The sequence below is a fragment of the Megascapheus bottae genome, chromosome 3 (assembly GCF_031878675.1).
Source record: "Megascapheus bottae isolate mThoBot1 chromosome 3, mThoBot2.hap1, whole genome shotgun sequence".
NCBI classification, from domain to species: domain Eukaryota; kingdom Metazoa; phylum Chordata; class Mammalia; order Rodentia; family Geomyidae; genus Megascapheus; species Megascapheus bottae.
Window position 1 is genome coordinate 5,786,879 of NC_143511.1, and position 19,536 is coordinate 5,806,414.

Sequence of the window (19,536 nt, forward strand, 5' to 3'; positions counted from 1 at the left end):
GTATTTGGGGATAAGTACCTACATAGGAACAGTTTTAAGTTAAGTCTGTGTTTTCATTCTGATATATCCAACCATGACTGTAAACAGAAAGACCCTGAAAAAAACCAGCTTGTGTGTGTGCTATTCGAAACAAAAGAGCACTTCTGTTCATTCTGCCTATCAAGGAAGGAAATGCCAAACTTCTCCTGCCCTATAGTAGGAAATGTTATTATTTTGTCTTCTTTTTTTTTTTTTGAATTGATGTAAAAATATTTTCCTAGCTCTACCCTTGAAAAAGTCCAAGAACAGTGCTCGGGCCCTGAGCTCAAGCCCAGGACTGGCAAAAAAAAAAAAATAAATAAAATAAAGTTTTAGGCCGGGAGTTTGGCCTAGTGGTAGAGTGCTTGCCTAGCATGCAAGAATACCCGGGTTCAATTCCTGGGGTACCACATACATAGAAAAAAGCTGGAAGTGGTGCTGAGGCTCAAGTAGTAGAGTGCTAGCCTTGAGAAAGTCCAAGGACAGTGCTCAGGCCCTGAGCCCAAGCCCAAGACTGGCAAAAAATAAATAAATAAATAAAAAATAAATAAATAAAAATAAAAATATTTTCCAATTAAATCCCTCTCCAAAGTGAGAAAAGCCATTCTACGTAAGTTAATTTCTACTAGTATAGTATTAAGAGCCCTCTTCTGCTATGTTCCTAAGCACAGTCACATGTGGACTTGCTATGTTCTTCCTCACACCCACATTTACAGTATGACTCATTGTCTTCTGTTGGCCTACTTAAAACTCTTGTTTGTCCTTCTTGCCACCCTGTTCTTTCTAGACTCTCTGTTACTTTCTCTGCCAGAGCATGGAGCTCCTTTATCTGTTTGCACCAACTGAAGTTCTTGGTGCCAAATATTCCCTTTTCCCTACCAAATTCTTTTTTCTTTTTTGCCAGTCAGGACTTGAACTCTGGGCCTGGGCATTGTCCTGAGCTCTTCAACTCAAGGGTACCTCTTGAGCCACAGTGCCACTTCCTGTTTTCTAGTGGTTTATTGGAGATAGGAGTCTCACAGACTTTTGTGGCTTTCAGCCACAATCCTCAGATCTCAGCTTCCTGAATAGCTAGGATTACAGGCATGAGCCACCACCCCTGGCTTTCCCTACCTAATTCTTACCAAAAAGGAACAGATGAAAGCCAACTGGCAGTCACATGAACCGCCTGGCTACACCTTACTGGCATCTGCTGCCCTTTCTTGTGGCCTTCTGGGGGTTGCAGGACTTCAGTTCCAGACCTTACAGGCATCTACCTGCAGGAGAGTCTATGACCAGGTGTTGGCGCTTTCTCAACTGTGCAGGTCTCTCCCTGCTGGGAGCAGGAAGCAACAGGAGACTCACTGGGCAGCCCAGTGAGGTCTACAGAGAAAGAGTGGAAAGATACAGAGAGCCTTGCCCAACCCAAAGGCCTGCTAGCCAATCCCAGCACAGCCTGGCCCCTGAGCGTAAGCTCTGAGCTGTGAATGAGCTGCCTACGTTTTCTCTCCTTTCTTTCACTATTCTGAAACCTCGCTTCAGAACATTTGCTGTTTTCTCAGAGAATTTTGCCTTCAATGACTAGGGAGGCAAAGACAATATTTAGGAATCCTGTTGGCTTAGCAAAAGAACAAGGAGTCATGTCCTTTGGGTACCAGTATTTCAGAGGGTCTCAGAACACTCCTGTTGCGGCCATTCCCCCTTTCCAGAAGGTTAGTTCATATCTCACTCTCACTTGGCCTCCAGCCCTCCTTGTGTCAGTTGTGCTCCAGGATACATACTGATCTGCTGAGACTCACTGACCTTATCTGAAGTATATTCTACCCTTAAAATATATGTCACAATTCTCTGTTTCTTTGTTCCAGGTCCCCAGGTTGTCATTTTGAGAGCTGGTTTCTGCTCGCTCACTTTGGAGGATGGGCTGACATGGCAGCTCAGCAGTTACTCAGGTTGGAAGATGACCCTCCTGCAGCCCTGCTATGGCTCTTGGCTTTCTACTATAGCCCTCAGGATGGGAAGCAGCAGAGAGAACAGACTATGGTAGGTGGCAGGCCCCTCTCTGTGTGCTCTGGGTTGGGCCCTGGGGAGTAGTCCTGGCTGGAGGGGCTCTGTTATGGGTTTGTGTTCCCCTATGCACCAGGCTCTGGGGAGTCATGGCATATGTTGTGGTAACGTGCAGTTGCCCACTCAGATGATAGTACATGTGAGCTGGTCTCCTTCCTTCACAGAGTGGCCAGGAGGAAAAGATGTGGCCATGCTCCTCAGGACTGCACCTGCTCTTTGAGCTCTGTGCTCAGGAAAGTGTCTGATCTGCTATTGCCTGGTGTCCAGTCTATCCTAGTTCACTTTAATGCCTGGCCTCAGGGCGTCTTCCGAGGGGGTGCCATGCAGGGATGACAGCTCCTATGAGGAATACTGTTCTTAGGCAGAGCCTGGCTCTTGAGCCCATCTCCCTCTCTTCCCCATCAGTAGCCTGGGCAGTCTGCTTCCACCTGACTTACTACTTTCCTGGATTGGTCAACAGTTTCCGCATAATTGGCTTTGTTCAGACCTTTTACTGAAGTCATCACATGATATGAAACACTTCGCTTTTGAAAAAGGACTTAGTCATTTCCTAAATGTAACAGAGTGGCTAAGGACAGCACCAGACCAGGTAACAGGCAAAGACAGCTATTGTTTTATGTTCACATAATAATTACAGAAGCCATGCTTTGATGAAAAGTACTAACACCTCCTTTGCAAACATTTATTTGTTGGTTCTTAAAACTTTCAGCTGCCAGAGTTTTCTTTGTCTTGCTGATTTTAATAATTAAATGGAACATGTCTCATTATATATAGAACAATGATCCTATTTGCTTTGTATTTTCTGCTTGAAAAAATCAGAGACTAGTACAGATGTCTATATTTGTTAAGAGGCTTGCATGACAGTGGAAAAACAGTTGGATTTTTAAAAGTTGAAATGTTAGAATAATTTTCTGGATCAAAATAAAACAAGAAATTATCATAGTCAACATATGTATTTGAGGATTGCTATCTGATTGAAAAGAAACACTTCTTTTTCTTTCCTTTAAATATCACATTAAGCTAATTAGGAAAATCATAGTTCATGCTTTTTATCATCCTATTTTTAAAGGAATGAGATGTATGAAGTGCTCATGGTTTCTAACGCCCTTTGTATGCATTTTATATTTGATTCCTTATAAACTTAAGTTGGAAGGTATGTGTTAAATTCCAAATGGATAATAGATACTGGCAAAGAAGTTGAATTTTGAAGTACAGAGAAATAAATAGACCAGTAAGATTCAAGTTCTAAAATGTTCTATCTTTTTACTGGTTCACCTGGTTTGGGTGTTTTGCTTTTTCTTAAAATAAAACATGTGTAGTTCTTACTCAGGACGCTCTTGGATAAAAGTGATTAACTCATTTGGAGTCATTTGGTGCCGTCTGTCCTGTATGCCTTTGTTGTTCAATCAGGAGTAGCCATCTGCCCAGTGACAGAAGCCAGGCCTTCGTATTAGTGATGCAGAGCCCTTTCCTCCTCACTGTCTGGCCTGAGATGTTGGTGTGTGATGTCCTGAGAAGGAAGTTTTCTGAGGTTCAACCATTGTGTGCCCCTAATTTCTGTGAACTTCATTCCCTTATGTCTGCTAGGTGACCTAATAAGCAAACAACCATATTTGCAAGCATGATCATTGTGCAGCTCAATAGAACCTGATTAATATTGGCTGTCTCCAAGGTGTAAGGATGTGAAAGCCAAGAGCATGCCAGTCCTACCCAGGGTGCTCTCTGTCTGTATGAATTAGCATTCCGCCTTCTGTGCAATCTAGAGTTCATTTGGCATTTGAAAGCTATGAGGGAATGAAGAGAAGAGTGGAGAATACAGCCACAGTACCCAATGCACATCCTATGAAATTAGTTGGGAAGGGTGGGGAGAACGAGGAAAGGAGGGATATCAATCAAGACGCATTGCATATGCAAACTGATTTGTCCAGTGGCAACTCATTTGTACCGCTATTGAAATATAATAATAATATGATTTTTTTCTGATCTTTTTTTTTGGCCAGTCCTGGGGCTTCAATTCAGGGCCTGGGCACTGTCCTTAGGCCTTCTCAAGGCACCACTTCCAGTTTTTTCTATGTATATGGTATCAAGGAATTGAACCCAGGGCTTTGTGCATGCTAGACAGGCACTCTAACATTAGGCCACACTCCTGGCCCCAGTAATGATATAATATTTTAAAGCCCAGTCTACATGAAGAGGCAGGAAAAAAACCCCAAAACAAAAAACTAATCTATGTTTTTATATACTCTAAGACAAGACTTCAAACCCTGTTGTTTGACTTCCATTGTTTTTGTTTTTATTTGTTTTTGAGCTAGTGGGGCTTAAACTTGGAACCTCATAATTTCAAGGCTGACAGTCTACTACTTGAGCCATACCTCTTGCCCTGCTTTTTGCTATTTATTTATTTATTTATTTATTGCCAGTCCTGGGCTTGAGCTCAGGGCCTGAGCACTGTCCTTGGACTTTCTCAAGGCTAAAGCTCTACCACTTGAGGCTCAGCACCACTTCTGGCTTTTTTTCTATGTATGTGGTACCGAGGAATTGAACCTGGGTCTTCATACGGGTCTTCATGCATGCTAGGCAAGCACTTTAACCACTAGGCCAAACTCCCGGCCCTTTGCTAGTTATTTTGGAGATACAGTTAGTGAATGTTTCTGCCTGGGTTGGCCTTAAATTGTGATTCAGTAGATCTCAGTCTCCTCAGTAGTTCAGATTACAGGTAACTAAGCCACTGGCACTCAGCCTCATAAATTTATGAAATAGGACAAAAGTAATAATTTGAAAAACTTAGAAAGCATTTCAGTTATTGATGTGTCACATAGAAGCTTCTGGATACAGAAAGAACTTGAAGTAAAAGATGGTCTGGACGTTAGCAATGGTATAGAAAGAATAAAAATGCTAAGTTACTCAAAAAAAAAAAATAGAAAGGCCTTTCCTCCCGACCTCAGTCTCACAGACCTGTCTAGATGGCAGAAGGTTTTGAGGACTGCTATAGATGCCATCAGCGAGTGCAGGAGGTGCACAGCTGAGAGGAGGAGAAATGGCTGTCCTGGGAACATTGCCAACTCCATGGAAGAGTCCTGTGGTACCATTTCTCACGGTCTCTGTTTTGGTCAGCAGAACTCCACACAACACTGCTAGTGTGCTGTAGTCTATGACAGATGGCATTGAACAAGGCCTAACTTCTAGGGAAATAAGCAGCTCTCACAGATCTGTATAGTCAGCCATGGGAATTCTCAGAATAGGCCTAAGTGTTCTTTTAGAAATGATAGCACATAGCTGGTATGAGTTCCATGTGGCATTTTAGGTCTATAGCTTTCAATATTTGCTTTGTTTTCCAAGTCTCAACTTGATTTGCCACTCTTTTAGCAAGCAAAAGTCTCAGCATGATAAATATTTTTTATGCCAAAGCAACCCACAGGCTTAGAACAATCATCATTATTATGTGGATTCCACAGACTTGCGACCGCTGTTCGAGTTTTAAACATGTATGAACGGGCCTCACCAGTGTCTGAAACCAAACAAATGTGCCATATACGCGCACACATGCACACATTTACACATGGACGTACATGCTCTCGGGCACACCCATGTGCATAGGTCCTCCTGAAGGACAGGCAGAGCAGAAGCAGTCCTGGGCTCTTCCTGCACAGCCCCACGTGGCCACTGCTCTGACTGACTGTGGCTGATGGTGAAGAGGTCTTCAAGGAGCCTTCTGTTCTTTTCCCACAATATGAAAAATCTGACTACATTCTGCTGAGAACCTTTCACTGTTTCCTTTCATATAAAAAAGGTCAATTCCTGGCATGGGGCCCTGGCCACTTGGTGAGCAAGACGAAAGAAAGTCAAGAAATTTCCATTACGCCCATTTGGGTTTGTGTAGAGCAGTGTGTAAACTCAGCCGCCTGTGTCCGCTCTCTCTCTCTGGTGCCAGGCTGTTTCTCTTTCTGGGGCTGGCTTCAAAGCACTAAATAAATCCGAGAGTCATGTGTCCTAACTCTCCCTAATCTCTCACCCTTTGAACTTGCATTACCCAGATAGAGCTGAAGGCTGTGCTGGACCACCTCCTGACACTGCTCACAAGTGCGTGCCTCTCAGCCATGGACCTCCAGGTGGCCTCTGTCCAGAGCAGCAGTGAAGACTCCAGACCACTGGTGTGTGGACAGCTAGTCAGGTGCCTCATCCTGAACTTCCTGCTCTGGGCTCCAGAATGCCATGCAGTTGCCCAGGAAGCTGTCACCTTTGTAAGTCTCTCTTGTCTCAGATCCTGCTTCACATGTATGCTCCAAGCAGAGAGTGGGTTATCTTTCTGCGTGTGGGTGTCCTGGCACTGGAGGAGAATGAGCTCAGGATTCTGCCCTAACATGGTGGAAGGTCACTGAGGCTGACAGCAAGGATGGATCGCAGAGCCTGCCTATGTAAAACCTCAAGCCATCAAGGAGAAAAGCTCAGAGAAAGAAAATGGCACTTCACAGGTCCCGTGTCCTTCCACAGGACCCATGGGGAAAGCCCACATGCCATTCTTTCAGGTAACTTGTTATTGATCACCTGCTTCTCCCATGAGAACATGTTCCCACCACCGGCGATGCCAACCCTACCAGCTCCTACCAGCTGTGGATGCCACACAATCCAGTTGAAGAAGAAAAATGAGTTTTTATATATAAAAAAATCTTCCCAAAGTCCAGGTTAGAGTGGTATAAATTAAAAGTTGACATCATTCACGACATTACATTTTATAGAAATTTCTTGACCACCAAAGACACAGGCAACAGGAAGAAAAATAGAGTAAGTTGGACTTTATGAAATCTAACTTTTATGCAGCAAAAGATACTATCAATGAAGTATAGACAATTCTCAGTAAGGGAGAAATTATTTGGAAATAGTATGTCTGATAAGGATTTAGTGTCCAGAGTATATAAAGAAAATTCTTACAACCAACAACAGAAAGATAACTCAGTGTTGCAGGACTGGATCATCATGCACTCGTGCCACCCACTCAGGACCTGCAAGAAGATCATCTGGACTCTCCCCTCCATTCATAAAATGCACCCTAGCAAAAGTATCAACCTGGACAGCATGACTGGTGAAATAAGCCATATTCAAAAGACAAATTGAGCTCAGCTAAATGCAGAGTCTGTAAAAAGGCAAATCCATAAAACTGAGTAGGAGGAAAGAAGAGATACTGGTCAGAAAGCACAGTACTGGAGTTATCAGATGATCACATTCTGGAGCCTCAGTGTCCAATATGAGAGCTGTAGTTAATAATCAGTGATAGAAACTGTTCAGAGTAATTTTAACTGTTCCTACCATGTACTCATATGCATACCTGGGCATGTGGGCATACACATGCACACATACACACACAAAGTAACTGAGGTAGTGGTTGTAGTAATCAGCTCTATTGTGGTAATGTCACAGTTACATACCTGAGAGGGGGGCAGGCAAGTTGTAACTCAAAAATACTTTTGTGTCCATTTGGGGTAGGACAACTTCATACCTGAGAGCTGAACATGGAATTCTGTATGAACAACCAACGTCATCCCTGCTGCATCTATATTTTAATATCTGCCTCGCAGCATCTGTCTTAGCCACAGTCAGTGTTACATTGACACAACATACCTTTGATATAATGTCATTCAAGTGGTGCTTTATCTCAGATTTCCCCCCCAAAATATCAGACAAACCGAAAGATATCCAACATGTCTGACCAACGTGCTTCAAAACTGCCAAGCACCTGCAAGAGAGTCTGTCATGGTCACAGCCAAGAAAAGCCCAAGGAGGCATCACAATTAAATGTAATATAGAGTCCTGAATGGGATCCTAGAAATTGGGAGGAAGTCTGGACTTATGTCAGTAATCATCTTATCCCTATGGGTTCATTAATTATGATATATGTGCCAAACCCATGTAGACACTGAGAAATAGACAGCAGTGTGTGGTGTAAATGAGCACAGTTTGCTGTCTTTGTAGCAACGTTAAACATATTCTGAAGTTACTTTAAAAATTCACAGTAAAGGGCCGGGAGTTTGGCCTAGTGGTAGAGTGCTTGCCTAGCATGCACGAAGACCCGGGTTTGATTCCTCAGTACCACATACTTAGAAAAAGCCAGAAGTGGTGCTGAGGCTCAGAGGTAGAGCGCTAGCCTTGAGAAAGACCAAGGATAATGCTTAGGCCCTGAGCTCAAGCCCAGGACTGGCAAAAAAAAAAAAGAAAAAAAAAATTCACACTAAGCATTCTTGAATTAAGAATTGGCATTTTTGTCACGACCTTTTGCTCATGCCACCACACCTGTGGATGGAGCCCTGGCCCTGCTGGTGCAGAGTCCACCTCCTGCCTGCCTGCCCGCCTGCCTGCTCTGTTCCCATCCTAGTGTAGAAGCTGCCTGTCACCTAAAGATGGCACTCATCAGTGGAGGAGTTAATATGGGACTTTGATGGCCCCGACTTGGGAGAGAAAGCTCACAGAGAAAGCTCCTGGAGACGCCCAATACTTCACCCATTATTGCTACCATATTTCTGTCAAGTCAGAGGAAATCATCCACATTTAAGGTGGACCATCCTCTGGCTCGACTGGAACTAAAGAAATGGAAGCTTACTTCCTGGGTAGCAGTCTCTTCTCTTTGACTGCAGTGCACATCCCATCACACTGGAAAACACTGTGCTCGAAACCTAGGGCTGTAGGAACATGGAAAACCACAGAGCCTCTCCCATGAACCTTGTGAGTTAGTTCAGCTGTGAGAACACAGAATGAATAGCGGAAGCACACTAAAGAGATACCATGTCCACCTGTATACCATGGCTTCCCAGTGGGCAGGCACTCTGCTGGACCCCTTGCAACCCAGCTCGAGGACCACCAGATGCAGTCATTATAGATGCCCTGAGCTCCAAGGAGTTCCACTGCATATCCCAGGCCCATCAACCACCAGCAGGAAAGGGGAAAGGTGTCCTCCATACAACTCAGCCTCTTACCTCCTTCACGCTCATCTTTTCCTTTGCTGCCAGCTCCTGGAAGATGTCCTGGACACCCACCTGGCCTGAGAGAAGGAGGTGGCTGTGTGGTGGCTTGGTGGTTCTGGTGAAGCTTTAATGTGTACTCAGAGAATTCACAAAGGGCCCTTCCCTGCTTGGGGCCTGGGCTCTGCCCTTTGTTGCCAGCTTTGAAGAACTGTGCTGATTCAGGCCAGGAGGATGGCCTGCAGAGGGCAGGGGCCACTTGTCCCATCAGAGCCCTCCTGCTGTCTGTCCTGCCACATGCTACTCCCTAAGCACAAGCTAGTCTTCCCTTCTCGCCCAGGCTTCACTTCTCTGGAATTGGCCTTTTAAGTGGACACTGACCTCCAGACAAAGGGCTGCTACTTCTCTGGTTCAGGGTCTTGCCTGGGGACTTCATGAGGTTGGATGGAGTGAGTGCTGTACTGTGAACTCCTGTCGGCAGAGATGTGGCCTGCCCCTAAGCGTATACATGGCTCGTGCCCACGTGGATTGTAAATTAACTCCTTGAAGGCATCCAATGAAGCCCATGTGGCTGCAGAAGGGCAGTATGCATCTGATGGAGGTCACCCATGCCCCTGCATGGGCATAAACCAAGCACTGAGTGCCCCACCAAAGGTGCTGCCCCACCCTGCAGAGACTAGGCCTCACTGGACTTGTCTCAAATCCTGTTCTCTGAAGAGGGACCACATCACCTCCCAGTCCCAAGTCCCTCACTGTAACTCATGCATTAGACATCCCGGATTTATTGATGACCAGGAGATGGGAGACCCCCAACAGAGCGGTTCACTGGGCTTCACTGTGAGAAGTGGAAGCTGCAGGAAACCCAGGAGCACTGTCACCATTCCGGAAAGGCCCTGCTGACTGGGGCTGCTCTGGTTAAACACTTGCAGGGTCTATATAAAGTTACACACACACAGTGAATGTGTATCTTGTTCTTGCAAAAACCTATGGCTTCGTAATTCTTGTGCCATAAAAAAGATCACAGTGAATTCTTTACCCAGCTAACTTGTGAGATCTTTCTTTACCCCTCCTTTTTTTTCTCAACTGTAGTTCTTGAGAAAACTTGGGCACCAACGAATAAATGCCTCAAGGCTGTTAAAATTTAGCAGAACTAACAGCGCCCGTGCTTCCTGCCTCTGGGAAGCAAGTGTTAAAATCTTAGATGCCTGTTTAAAAAAACAAAAACAAAAACAAGTTGGGATAACTGAGGAGTGCCATTGTAAGACTATTGGTGTGGGAACAGGTGTCATTTTCCAGTCCTCATGGTAGTGTGAGCCTATTATAGAAAGTCAAGTCACAGCACTCTTTGCTTTTGCACCTCATGGCAAATAATCTCAAAGCTTGGGAAAGACTATCCCAGCAGTGCCTGTGTAGGCCCTGAAAGGCTAAGGCTGAATGGCTGGCCCATCTGACTAGGAAGTAGCTGAACGCTCTGTGTAGTGATTGCAAACAGAACAGCCTTTGGTGTTTTCCTTGGATCTGCTGGTGACTTTGCAGGGTCAGGAGCTTTAACTGGAGTTTATTGGGCAGAGGAATGTACTGGGGAGTGTTTTAATTTGTCCTCTTCCTTTACCGCAGATGGCGCACAATGATGAAATAACTCGTGAGATCATTGGCTTTCTTCACCAGACCTTGTACAGATGGGAGCATCTTGGCAATGAAGCCCCCAGGCCAGAAAAGCTAGCTAGAGAGCTCCTCCAGCATCTGCAGGCTCCAGTGTAGCCAGGAGCGCAGGCCGCATGGGCACACTGTGTGAAGGAACGGGATTGCCAAGGCCAGGGACAGTGGATGGGACACTGTGGGTGGCCATTGTGAGGCCTTTGAGCTGTGAGTATGAGGCACACACATGTTGGAATATTCTGGTTGCACATATCTTACAGAATGAGGGTCAATTCAGCCCACTCAGCCAGATCTGGTTGGTGAGCTTAGCTCCCCAGCTCGGCACTGTGCCTGCTCAGCCAGGTGCCAGTCAAAGAGAGGGAAAAGCTTACGTGGGAGGCAGGTTCAGTTTCCTTTTAATTCACATCAAACTAAGAGGTACAGTATGTGAATGATTTAAAGTCTTTGAACCAAGAAATTGGTCTTGAAGCTCTGGGCAGTTTAGAGAATAACAGTCCATGCCCACAGGTTAGAAGGGACACATCTGAGATGAAGGCACAGTGTCTTGGTTCCCTAAGGAATTCATCCCCCAGTTTCCCTGAGGTTGAAGAGAGCAGTGGCAGGTGGTGCTGGCCACCAGCAGGTCCTGCTGAGCTGAACAACGTCTCTTAGTGAAAGACCAGGCCCCAGGCTTGAGGCTCTCTTCCCTGCCACCACAGCACATTTCCCACCACAGATGGGTTGACACCCAGGGCACAGGACTCACAAGCAGCTGAGCCGGGAATTGAACATTCTTAGAAAGGAATCAGTCATCCCATGGTTGTTTATTCATTTCACATCAGGGGTTTTCTTTTGAGATTCATTCTTGTATTGACCGCATACTCTTTTGTTTGTGATTAAGACGTTCTTTTTCTGTCCACTCTGGGAGTCTTGAAATCTTGGATCCTGTTTGAAGTATGAGTATGGTTAAGTGGGATTAGAGGTTAACCTTGGGGGGAATTACCAATTTTGCTGTATGGAAATGCTAATTGATCTACCTGATGATCTGGAATGTTGAAAGAACTTTTGACCTAAGCCTCTCTTCTGAGAAACACACACTATCAAGTGTCCTGTGGGGAAGATTGCTTATCGCTTCCTTAGTCACTACACCTCAGCAGAATGTTCTGTACTTGGAGAAGGAGATCCTGTGCTTCACTGGGGAGTTGAGGATGTTTCTTCTCCTACGTCAGCTTTGAACCAAAGTCTGTGGTTCCTCCATGGAAACAGAGGCTGCTCTGTGGCCATTAAAAAAAAAAGAAAGCCTGCATTTGGGAATAGCAAGGATTCCCTAAAAGGGAGGCACCAGAAATTTCATCTCCCTGGGAAAATCGGGAGGCATCGTAGTGTGCGGATGCTAGAGTTCTTCAGTCCACCCTCTGTCCTCCTCACTTCTTTCATAGCAAACAGTAAAAGCAAGACAGTTGTCCAACTTGGAGCAGTGTCTTCGCCTTCCTTCTTCAGAAGCTGCCAGGTGCTACCGCATCCCGACACAGCCCCGGGCGCCTGGCTTGTGTGAGCTCTGTCTGTGAAGACGCTCGTTGAGAGCAGCACGTGCTGGCTTGTCTACTGATTCTTTTCCCCTTACCCTGTCCTGTTCTGCCTTGAAGAAAATGCCAAGGAGGAGGGAATGCTCAGAGGTTAGGGAAAGGCAGGCTGCACAGGGTAAGGCTGCTTGATGCAGGTGAGCCTCCCCTCCGGAGCCGCCGTCCTCCACACGCAGGCACAGCCAGGTACACCGAGGTAAGGTCTCTGTCCCCTCCACAGTGGAGAAACGCGTCTCCAGAAGTAGGATGGACGTGCTCAGCAAAGGTGACAGGACATACTTTCCCCTATGGAGAGAGCGACCTGCTTTCTAGCCAACTCACACCCAGCCATGCTGGAGGGCTTGAGAGAAGGTTGAACATTACTTAATAGACTCTGCCTTCTCTTCTAGTTGTCTTAGATTCTAGAAAAGTCTGAACACGCCACTCCTTTTTGTGGATTCCCCAGGATGGGGCTGTCTATACGCACATTAGGGGAGCCACGATGTCAGCTTCAGCTCCCAGAATGTCCAGCATGTCTTCAGTGAGACACAGCTGACCACAGCTGCGGAAGCCAGCTCATGAAGACACTTAGCACTGGAGAGCCAGTTTCTCCTGGCACTGCAGAAGGCTTCCATGCCTATACCCTCCTGGCAGCCTCCACAGAAAAGGACAGATGGTGGGCTCTCCTTGCCTGTCCACCAGCCCGGTGACTTGTCCTACTTCACTGAAAAACTGTTCCAAAAGAAGTGTGGTAGGAATTTGTTCTCTTTTTTCCCATTGTACATATAAAGTCAGGTTACACCTAATTTCTTATCTGTCCAACACTATAATCTTTCTCTCAAAAATAACTATAGAAACCTTCTGCCTCCTAAGGGTAGAAGCTGGAAAAAGATCAGTTACAGCTTTCCCCTGGCCTGAGCGCAAGAGGAAGGCAAGTGGGGGCACAGAGGAGAAGCAGCCTTGACAAGTCCAGCATCTAACTTGTGCCACGTGCATCTACCTCTCCTTAGTATATCAGGTGCTAGGAAGAAATGGGAATCAGTAAAAGGAACAGAAGGAAGCCAGGTTTTCTGTTGGGTGTAGTCAACAAGGAGCTTGAGAGGGGCAGCTGGAGCAGCCAGAAGCCCTGGCAATGATCCTGGCAAAGAGCCATCCCCTTGGTGCAGGACCCAGATGAGCATGGCTTGGCACAGTGAGAACAAACCTGAGAAATGATCTCCTTATAAGAATCCAAAATGATTGCCTTCAAAGGAAGAAAGAAAATGTCTCAACCCATCACCACCTCAGCTCTCTTGGGACGCAATAATGGACAGACGCATTTTACCATGGAATCTCTGGATTTTGTTTAAAGAAAAAAAAAACTGCCAAAGAAACAGTTGCTGAGTGAGCATATATAGGAACGTAGTATATTGGTGAAGGCATTTCAGTCAGTATTGGGCAGTGTTGTGGCAAATGAGTTGGGCCTCAGACAAATAAACCTTAAAGAATGCCTGGCTTTTCCTTCCCAAGGCTGGCATCTGGAGGCTTGCTTCTGGGAATGTGCCTTTCCCTAGGGAAGGCCCTGCCAGAACTGCTTGTGAACTGAGGAGGGAGCGTTGATAAGGTTCTGGAATGATGGTATGTTACTTGGGAAAATCAACGTTTATAAATAGACCTTTCCTATTGACAAAATGTAGAATTCTCTTTCATTTAGAATGGTCAGCTCATCCTTTGGTTTGCGTTCCAGTCCCTGCCTTCCCCCCTCCCCCACACTCACATACTCACATCCCTGCCTCAGCCACAAGGCTAGACTCCAAAGGCCACTGCTCAGAGGAGAGCCCAGACCTTCCAGGGAAATATGGAGGAGAGAGGGAAGATGACGTGCACCCAAGGCTCCAGCCACTGCACAGACATGCTACTGAGCAGCTTCCAGCTCCCCAGCCTGTACCCTGATGTGGAGGAGAACACATTCCTTACGTCCTGCAAAACCAGGAAACCACAGAAGAAAAGACTGATAAAAGCGGACAGACACGGACTGGCTGGGTGTTTGGCCCAGTGGTAGAGTCCTTGCCTAGCATGCACGAAGACCTGGGTTCTAGTCCTTAGTACCACATACATAGAAAAAAGCTGGAAGTGGTGCTGTGGCTCAAGTGGTAGAGCTCTAGCCTTCAAAGCCCAAGGACAGTGCTCAGGCCCTGAGTTCAAGGCCCAGGACTGACCCTCTCCCTGCAAAAAAAAAAAGTGGACTGACACAGTTGATAAAGTAGGGCATATATTTGCAACATATATGACGCAGTAATTTTCTAACTTCTAAACATCTTCTACAAATTATTTTTAGAAAACAACCCAAAGCATGTGGATGAAACATTGCATATAATTAATGTGACAAATATAAATGATTTTCTAAAAACTAAAAATGTATTTATCATAACTTACAAGAAGTACAGACTACTCTCTTAGTTTCAGGCAATCATGTAATAGTGCCATTGACATAGGAAAGCAAAGTTGGATATGCAACATTTTGTACATGCCACTGTTGCATGGAGATATCAAAGTGCGGACCTTTAGCAGTGGATTGAGCATTCAAGGATTAAACTGGCTCAAAAATTATTTGGGAAAAAATAATTGTGTCTTGTGAACATGTATAGGCATTTTTCTTGTGATCACTTCCTAAACCAAATAGTGTGACAAATATTTAAATATTTCCAGAGGGTTTACATCTTTTTTTTTTTTTTTGCCAGTCTGGAAGCTTGAACTCAGGGCCTGGGTACTGTCCTTGAGCTTTCTTAAGGCTGGTGCTCTACCACTTGAGCCACAGCACCACTTCCAGGTTTTTCTGTGTATGTGGTACCAAGGAATTGAACCCAGGGCTTTTTGCATGCTAGGCAGGCACTCTACAGCTAGGCCACACTCGAGGCCCAGGTGGCACTTTTATTGCTTATTCCCAGGACTCACATTCTAACCTTGGACAAAGAATCCACTGCAGAAAGGTGATTCTACCCATGGCCGTACCATGTGTCCCCATGTGGATGCTGAAGACTCGCTTCTTGAACCCCTTCGTTGAAAAAATGTGATCCATGACCAACTTTCCAGGGCTTCCTCTGCCGCCTGTCCACCTCTGTGTTTGCTAATACTCTGACACAGCCTTCTCTACAGCAGGTGTTCTGAGACCACCAGCTACACTTGACTCCTCCTCAACATGCTCCTCAAAATAGAAAAGTGGTGAAACCACTGTTCCTTCCTCTTTGTCTGCCTACAACTCAACATAAATGTGCTTTTCCACTACACTAAAAGGAGCTGGTGGCTCCTTTTTATCACATCATTCTTGTGTGTTAGGACCCCTCTTCCCCCACCACGCATATACAGCTTTCAGAGTCTCCAGATTCAAATGCTGGAGTCAGAAGTGGAGCCTAGGGAAGGGAACATAGCCTAGTGGTAGGGTGTTTGCCCAGCATGCATGAGGCCCTGGGTTCGATTCCTTGGTACCACATACACAGAAAAGTCCAGAAGTGGTGCTGTGGCTCAAGTGGCAGAGCACTAGCCTTGAGCAAAATGTGTCCAACGACAGTGCCCAGGCCCCGAGTCAAGCTCCAGGACTGGCAGGGGGGAGGGGCGGGATGGGGAGAACAAAACACAAGTGGAGACTAGAACACAGAATGACAGCCTGAGACTGCTAGGTGTCGTCCTTCCTTTCAATGCCTGCTACGGATGTTCAAGTCAGTCCACCACACTTGTGCCTCCAGAAACCTGTCAGGCCTTTTATGATAGGGGAGGACTAGGAGATTGAAAGAACTTTCTCAAATTCCAGCCCAGACTGGCTCACTAGTGGCCCTGCGCACAGAGCCCAGGCTGACATTCCTGGGGACTTGAAGCAAAAGCCGGTGGAGGAACACATTTGGTCCCGTGCCCCAAAGCCATAGAGGAGCCGTGGTAGAGGCGGCCGTGGGGTTCCCTTGCAGCTGGGAAGATGTGAGCCCCATTATCACGTCCCAGGTAGGGAGAGGAGGTTGTGGGTAGATTTGGGAAGTTGCTCCGAGGGCCCTGCAGCCACCTCTTCCTGCCAGTGGCTAGATGACACGGTGCCACCAGACAGTGGGGAGGCCCAAGCAGGAATAGGGACCCTTGTCTCCAAAGCATGTGCCCCGTGCCTACCCGAGTGGGTCCTTTGGGGTTAAGAAGACAAATTCTCAACTTGTTTTCTCTCAAATGATACTACTGTGGCCACATGTGGTATTTGTGAGGAGTCTGGAGATGGAAATGCGAGTCAGAGGTCTTTGCATTGCCATGCCTGGCTTTGTACCCAACCCACCAACTACATGTGCACACCCGGAACCACGAGTGTCTCCGGGGGTCCCCAGCCCTCATGAGTGTGTTTCAGAATCAATGGTAAGTACTGAAGCCCTCTCCCAGCCCCCATGTCTGAGCCCGGCTCCTCTCACTGGTCCTTCCCTGGCTTCACGTGGAGATGACTGCCAGTGTCCGGCAGGCCGCCTGTGGCCGCCAGCTAAATCCTGGGAGCATTAGTGTTTTTATGGCAGCCTCCTTCCGCCTGCCAGGTCTGGCTGCTTGCCTCCCTTTTCACACGTTTCTGGTTATGGGAACAGGAATGTCTTATTAGGCGATCAATCTCCCAGACAGGGACAAAGGGTGGGAAAAGATCCATAAAACCTTGCTCTTGAATGGTCCCAAGAGGCCTCTCCTCCCACCCACCTTGTAAACCTCCACTGTCCAGCCAGGGAGGGCTGAGGTCATTGTCTTGCATGGGACAGTGGCCTGGGGAAGGAGGAGTTCATGCCTTCACTGGCCCGGTCGAGTCCTTCCAACTCCCCTTCCAGTCTCTCCCCATCCTCAGGGCCCTAGTTCCTTCTGCCATCTAAGTGCCACCATGTCATTCCTGCTTGTGGCTTTGTCCTTCCAGAGAACCTGAGATGGCTTAGCCAGATATGCTCAGGAGAGTGTTCAAGGCACCTGCTAGTCACCACACCCAGGCACTCTCAAGGCTGTAGCCTGTCTCACTTCCTTGGGAATGGGTGTAGCAGATGTCATCACCTGCCAAGGCCACAGGCTGAAACACTCCCAAGTTCTGTGGAAGGCGCTGCAAGGACAGGTTCTTTCCTGGGGTGGATCTGCCTGGCAGTGCCTGGGTGATTCCTGCCCACATTTCAGTGTCAGCCACTCCTCCTTGGGGCCACTCTTCTGGCTGGCTCCAGGCTGGCACTGAACCTGGAGCTCTGAATTGGTCAGCTCTGATCCTATCACTGATCTCCACTTTCCCTAGCTCAGTGAACTACTGTTTTCCTGGCCTGGACAGCCATGGTGGAGGGAAGGTGGTGGACAGCATGGGTCTCTGGCTACTGGCTCTGCTTGTGTGATGCCCTGTTCAACTTCACTTCCATCACAAGAGAGGGCTGGGAGGCACTCGGAGCACAATCTTTTAGTCTCATTTTAAGGAGATGGTTTGATGTGAGGCGTGTGGTTTGCTGCCTCTGGCTCTTACACTAGGGATAGCTGTGGCAACTCTGTTCCATAAGCATCTTAGCATTGCCTTGCTATGATACAGACTTTATTATTTTGATGGGAATCAAATCCTTTAAAATCCTTTCATTCCACAGCAGAGGCCGAGATGAAGAACTAAGATGTCTCTTTTTGCTTTTCTTTCCCAACATCACCCCTCACTTCCTGCCTGGGTCCCACAATTTACTTAGCACTTTTCTTTTCGGAGCTACTGCCCAAAGTCCTGCAGGCAGGGTGGAGGAACCAGGCATGGGGGGTATTCTTCCAGAGTGACTCTGACCCCAAGGCTCCTGGACACAATAGCGGTGACAGCAGTGGCTTACCCAGGCCAGGCTATGAAGAGACAACACTTCTGCCCCATACGGGGAGCCCTGGATGGGGGGGGGGGAGGGAGGTTATCCTCAGCCTTGCTTCCCACAGATCTGAGTAGGAGTCAGATGAGAAAGTCTGTTTTCATCCATGCCAGAATCCAGAGTCCATTTCCAGTCACAGTTGGTTTCTGGAGAGATGTCAACACTGGAGCACTGACTTGCTCCTGAGCCCGGGCAGCCAGGGAGGGCAGGAGGCGCGCTTCCATTCCCAGCAGCCTCCGTGGGGAAGGGTTGGCCCAGCCATGTCCCCTTCTTTTGGAAGAGAAAAACTTCTTGGCAGTTTAACCAATTAACTTGCTCAAAGGGCATGACTGCTCCCTTATCATTCTTCTCAGAAACATGGCCTGCACCTGAGTTAAAACACTAGAGGTTCTGCACTCAAGGCTGTTTGGACAGGTGGCATCATGGTTCCAGGCTGCTGGCTGCCAGGTGCCGGCATCACTGCCCACACATGCTGCCCCCCAACCCATAGGAACCAAAGGAGCATAATCGCCCCACCACCCAAGTGGGTGAGGAATTACCAGCTCCTAGTAGAAATGACAGCATTTGGGATCATCCTCATGGTGAACGGAACCCCAAGTGGCAGAAGCATCTGCCAACTACACTGGTAGCTGATGGCGTTCTGAGCTATCCTGCCCAGCAGAGCTATCACCTTGGTGGTAAAGACGCTTATTCCCACTGGTTTCTGGTGCTTGTTTTGTTTTTCTCCTCACATCTGCTTAACCATGGCAGGGTCAAGACAGGGAGACAACGGGGCTCTCTCGGTGCCTCCAGAGCAGTGGCTGAGGGTGGCAGATGGCACAGAAACAGGGCCAAGTAGGTGGTTGTGCCCAACTCCACAGCAGTCAGGGCTATACCTCCTCCCATGGAGATCTGCATAGTTGACTCAAGTTTCCAAGTTCTGAAGCAGGCCTCACTCAGAAGTGAAGCAGGCACTATTTTGAATGGAGAGCTGTCTGTCAGCCCTAACCAATGGCTGTTCAAAGGGCAGGGGGGATAATCTGCCGTGCGTCCGCTGAGCCCCAGGCATATGAGGTAAATAGGGACAGTTATAAGTTGCCACTGCCTGGCTTGACATTCCAGGCTGCTTTCCTGCATCTGGCCTGATCTCTGGGGCCACTCCCATGGCCGGAACCAGCTCCGCCCACAGGGCTGCAGCCAAAGCTATTGCCATGGCCATCAAGGGGCCACCAACTTAGCCCACTGGCTGTAGCCCAAGTAGTCAAAGTAAGACATGGGGGGGGGGGTCCGAGTGGTAGAACAAAGGGATTGGTGGTCTGAACATCACCACCGCTTCAGCCACCGTACTGCTTTAGTGGTTCCAAAAGACAAGCCTGTCACTTTTTGGAAGGACAAGACCAGACCAAATCACAGGCTGCTGGGCCACCCAGTCCTGCCAGGAGGCACTCGCAGGACCATGTGGCTTACGTTCCTGAGGGTCCTGACCATCTCAAGGGAAGC

General features: G+C 47.4%; 1 protein-coding gene across 2 annotated transcripts in view; it reads left to right on the top strand.

Annotated features, from left to right (window-relative positions):
* Fancc (FA complementation group C) overlaps positions 1-12,061 on the top strand; it is a 181,791-nt gene extending 169,730 nt beyond the window's left edge. For both annotated transcript variants that reach the window (XM_090329496.1, XM_090329497.1), the window contains 3 exons: positions 1,863-2,037; positions 6,096-6,302; positions 10,629-12,061. In XM_090329496.1, the coding sequence (XP_090185622.1) occupies positions 1,863-2,037; positions 6,096-6,302; positions 10,629-10,772 (526 nt within the window). In that variant the 3' untranslated portion in view covers positions 10,773-12,061. The remainder of the gene's footprint in view (positions 1-1,862; positions 2,038-6,095; positions 6,303-10,628) is intronic.
* Positions 12,062-19,536: the final 7,475 nt, after the last annotated feature.